Below are 4,923 nucleotides of genomic sequence, written 5' to 3' on the forward strand. Positions count from 1 at the left end.
GGTACGGTTGGCCTTCCTGACTGCATCCCCACACTGCTGGCCCATGTTCATCTTGGAGTCAATGACGACTCCAAGATCCTTTTCTGCCTCTGTACTGACAAGAAGGGACTTCCCCAACCTGTAGGTATCTTCAAGAGGAGACTGGATAGGCACCTGGCTGGGGTCTTATGACCCCTGCCACCCCCAGTGCTCCTTCGTGCCCATGGCAGGGGTTCAGACACGATGATTTGTCTAGGTCCCTTCTGACTCATTGATTCTATGATTCTATATTCTCATACAAGGAAACCTTATTAAATACATTGCCCATCATTAAACTGCTGCGAAAAGCACTGTGTACTCAGCAATGGAAACCATGAAGTTAAACGCAGCCAACACTGAACATGATTAAAACACACGGCCTATATATATTTTTTTTAATTCTCCATATTCCAAGCCAAAGTAGCCAAAACAAATTCCAAACCCGAGAGTCAGTCCAGAACCACAAGTGGCCCTACTATTGGCAAACATCCTCCACACTCATCTGGGGCTTCAGATGTTTTCAAATCCTTTGACAGACATCCCATTCGCAGGCCCAAGCCCGGAGGCTTGGGGTTAGGATGCCCCTGAGTTTTGCTTGCCCTCAGCCATAAGGACCCAGGAGCAAACCAGAAAGGAGTCTTCCCTTTCCATTAAATGAGCTTAAAGCCAAGACCTTCCCAGTCCAGCAGCTAAGTAGGAGGTTCACTATACATTACCTTGGCAGGTACTATCCCAATGCCAGGAGAGCAGTCTTCCCTGGTGCGGCTAGGAAGACCACCTCCATGGTCATGGTGTTTCCCTTGCCAGGTAAGCATAGACTACGCTTCATCTGAGCCTTCAAGATGCCATGAAGCAAAATACATGGCCTATATTGGGCAAACATACTAAAGGGAACTTAACACAAGGACAGGTTAGTGCAACCCATTTGAGTAAGATATATGGTAGTGCCTATTATGTTCAGTCCCCCTCAGTACTGTGTCTTTTTCAAGTCATGATGAGCCACTACACCGAAAACATTTCAACTTCCTCTTCACATCCACAGCTGAGCTGTGACTTTCTTTCCCATTTCAATGATTCCCATTTCTTCACCAGCCTTAAATGTCTGACAATCACCACCAAACAGGGCCCCAACAGTTCAAGCAGAATCCCTGTTGCCCTCACAGCCTGTCATACATTATTAGTATGGCCCCACCCTCCATGAGTGGAGCTGGACAAGCCTGCCCTGTACCTCATTGGTATATACATTTTTGGAGAATCTTAGGAGTTGTGATAAGAACACCTGGTTCCAGTCATGAGTGGGGAGCTAATTAGCACAAGGATCCTTTGCGCGGGGGCGGGGCGTGTATCTGGAGTAGACACACACAGTGAACAGTGCTGAGCTGTGGGGTCACCATGCCTTGAAATTCTTTTGACTCTACTGGGGCCCAAACCAATGAACTACATGGTAAATTTTGAGCCTTGACCACGATAGTGGCAGGGGAAATACTCTGACTGAGGTAATGTACATAAAATGGCACTGTGCAGTGGAGGGTTACAACCTTGTCTGCTTGCTGACAGAACTCCCTACAAGAGCCTCATAATTAGCTTCCCACTAGCCAGCTTCCAGTGGGAGGATCTTGGCTACAAGCTGTCAGTTACTTAAATGGGAGACTCCTCCCTAGGTTGCTCCTGCAGCCATATGGCCAAAGGCAAGCCAAACTCAGGGGCATCTGAAACCAAAGCTTTCAGGCTTAGGCCTGCACAAAGGATGCGCACCAAAGGATTTGGAAACATCTGAATCCCCAGGTAGGGGTGAAGGATGTTTACTGGTAGTAGGGCCACATTTGGTTCTTAAATGACTCACAGATTTGGATTTGATTTGGCTGATTTGACTGGAACATGAAAAATTTTCCTTAAAAAAAATTTATATTCTAAATAAGTGCTAAAGTGCTGCTTAAAAGTGTGTTTCTGGAGTACCTGTGCCAACACATGCAGCAGTTTAAAAAAAGGGTAAACTGCATCAGTTCTGGATGAACCAAGTCTATGGTATTCATAGTAATCTGCCTATATGCAAATTACCACAGCCACGTTTATTTCAAAGTCAGTGTTTTCAAATTTGCCCATCACTTCCATGTGCTCAGGGACAGCAGGGTCCAGCAGTAAGGGGTGAGGATGAAGGGGCTACAAACGGAAGAAGTTGGGGTGGGGCAGATGGAAAAGAGTCATCTTCTGACCCCCCCTCCCCCAGATTTATTTTCCCTGCTGTAGCAGTGGGAAGGGGACAAATACAAAGCAAGCCTCCCATAATTAGATTCTATACCTGTAAAATTATACCAGAATTATACATTGTCCGTACAAGGAAACTAATGGGAGGGGTCATCTTGTATTCAGGGTCATCTTATAATTGATTAAATATGGTAGCATGCATGTGCACACACATTAACTTTCCTTTTTCTTTTCAAGGTACATCATGATGACATCTTACACAGTAAATACTCCAAAGAACACCAAATTTGCTAAATAAAAGTTGAAAGGAGTGGCTGCATAAATCAGAATCCCCACAATATATCAAGAACATTCCAGAGCCTAAATGAATATCTCCATCGATTAAATCATATCGCCTGAATTGCCACAAATGCCACCAGCTTCCCTATGTTAACAGATACTACCACTTCAAAAACAGCTAATTAAGAATATCCAAACAAAAATACTGAGCATGTGTCTTAAAATTGCCTCATTAGATTAGTGAGCCCAATTTTAACTTTAGTAATGTCTGCTAAGTGCTTCCAATAACCAAGCCAAGAAAAGATTCATGTTAACTTGTATGAACACTACCATATAAATCAAAGTTTCATCTGCAGGATTAAACAACACTTTGCCACAAATCATTTTAAGAATGCAAGACCACAGTATTTAAGTCTTCAGTCCCTCTATCTACTCTTCACTGGACTGAACAATTCCAGTTCCTCCAACCTTTCATTGCAAGTCAAGTTTCCTAGACCTCTTATTTTTGTTGCTGTCTGCTGGACTCTTTCCAATTTGTCCATGTCTTTCTTGAAGCATGGCACCCAAAAGTGAACACTGTACTCCTCATCAGTGATGAATTAAGTGGAAGAATAGTATCCCATGACTTGAATGCAACATTCCAGTATGATACTGGCTATTTTTGAAACAATAACATACTACTGACCACTCTGATCACTAGTTCAACTGAGAACTGGTTAAAGAAAAGGGCAGGGGCAGCATCTTATGTGAATCTCTGTAAAGTGGCATGCAAATTATGGGCACTAAATACATGCTGTTAATTTATTAACATACTATTAAAGTCAATACCTGACATGATTATTGCAGAACTTGGTTAACTGAGGCTGATTGATGAATATAGCTCTCAATTCCTCTTGATCAGCTAGTGAAGTTTTCTCTGAAACATCATCTGTCTTCTCATAGCCTTTAAAATATAGAATAATGGTAATCTAAATAAACTGATACAAATAATCATAAGATAAATACATTTCAAATTAGTCATGTATTAAATACAAATAACTATTAATATAGAAAGTGTGCAAGTTGCATGTCCTGAATGTATATATCTCTACATTTCTAACAATAGCAACTGAAATTTATTAAAACGATTATATTGAGAAATAAACTGGATGTTCTGTGCAACTCCATAAGGGCATAAAGCAACCAGATTACACTGGTGCATTTTGCCTTAGAATTTGAAAAAAAATTTCCAAATATCACTTATTTAAGGTTAACAATACATTCTTCAAATCTTTAAAAATATCATATGGTAATATTCTTGGTTTCTTCTTCAGGGTTGACATATGACATGTTTAATAATTTTAAAACCAAGGAAATCCTCAGACAAAAGATGCGAGTCATGAAGTAATACACACATATCACAGGGTAATAGCAGAGTGTACTGGAAAGATATATTTAGGTTAATCTTTGAAGGCTTAATGTCAAAATTATCTCATCAGGCATCTGAAGTGAACACATAAAACATGGAAGACAAGCCTAAGCAACATGTATAGTTACAACCAAAATGATGAAACCTCCTGTTCACTGTAATTCACCCACTCTATGAGCAATACTCCATAAGCGATGCACACAATTTGCTCACACCTGAAAAAAATATAAATTACAACCTACCTCTAGATATAGTTACCATATTCATTTTGCTCTAGCAGCTTTCCTGATACAGCAGCTAAAAAAAAGCTCATCAGCTCTATTTATGGTACTCTGGATCAATTTACTTCATCAAAAGAGCAAATGTTAGTAACTTGTGATCCTCCATTAGACAAACTCATTTATAATTAGTGTATCTGCATTTGCATCATTAATTTTAATTAGAAGGTTTATCCCTAATATCCTTCTCCCTGGACACTCAAAAGAGGTAGCTAGATCAAAGAAACCGGTATTTTCTGATTCAAGGATGTAAAGTAAGATAGAGAGCTCTGGCTACAGAAAAAAACCCAACAGATATTCAGGTAGCTTAGCAATAAAATAATAACCACGATGATTATCTGATGGCACTACAACAATAAGATTAAGAGGGATGTATGTGCATGCATACATGCACATACATGGATGGAGGACTGATTCAAATATAGATTCATAAAAATACACACTAAACTATAGCTTATTAATTGCAAATTATCAATCACTTGACTGCTGAATTAAAAAGTGCTCCTTTAGTATATTATTGTTAAGTATGTACAATTTGCATAGGGGAAGGATATCAAACATGACAAGCCATAGGAAGCAATTGCAGTGAAGCATAAGGTATCTGCTTTATATTTTACTAGAACTGTAAAATGGCCTTGCACAAATACAATATAAAAGAATATCAGAATCAACAAAAATACAGGTGACAAATAAAAACACCTTGCTAACCCAGCATGGATAGCTTTAAACTAGGTC

General features: G+C 39.8%; 1 protein-coding gene across 1 annotated transcript in view; it reads right to left on the minus strand.

Moving 5' to 3' along the window:
* The window catches only part of ATP8A1 (ATPase phospholipid transporting 8A1), a 216,192-nt gene extending 212,015 nt beyond the window's left edge, over positions 1-4,177 (minus strand). Inside the window, exons 1-2 of the mRNA XM_019525855.1 lie at positions 4,153-4,177; positions 3,331-3,445 (exon numbers count right to left, since the gene is read on the minus strand). Of these exons, the coding sequence (XP_019381400.1) occupies positions 3,331-3,445; positions 4,153-4,177 (140 nt within the window). The remainder of the gene's footprint in view (positions 1-3,330; positions 3,446-4,152) is intronic.
* Between the last annotated feature and the right edge of the window lie 746 nt (positions 4,178-4,923).

This window comes from Gavialis gangeticus, unplaced genomic scaffold (assembly GCF_001723915.1).
Source record: "Gavialis gangeticus isolate Ggan-Ray unplaced genomic scaffold, GavGan_comp1, whole genome shotgun sequence".
In the NCBI taxonomy this organism is placed as follows: domain Eukaryota; kingdom Metazoa; phylum Chordata; order Crocodylia; family Gavialidae; genus Gavialis; species Gavialis gangeticus.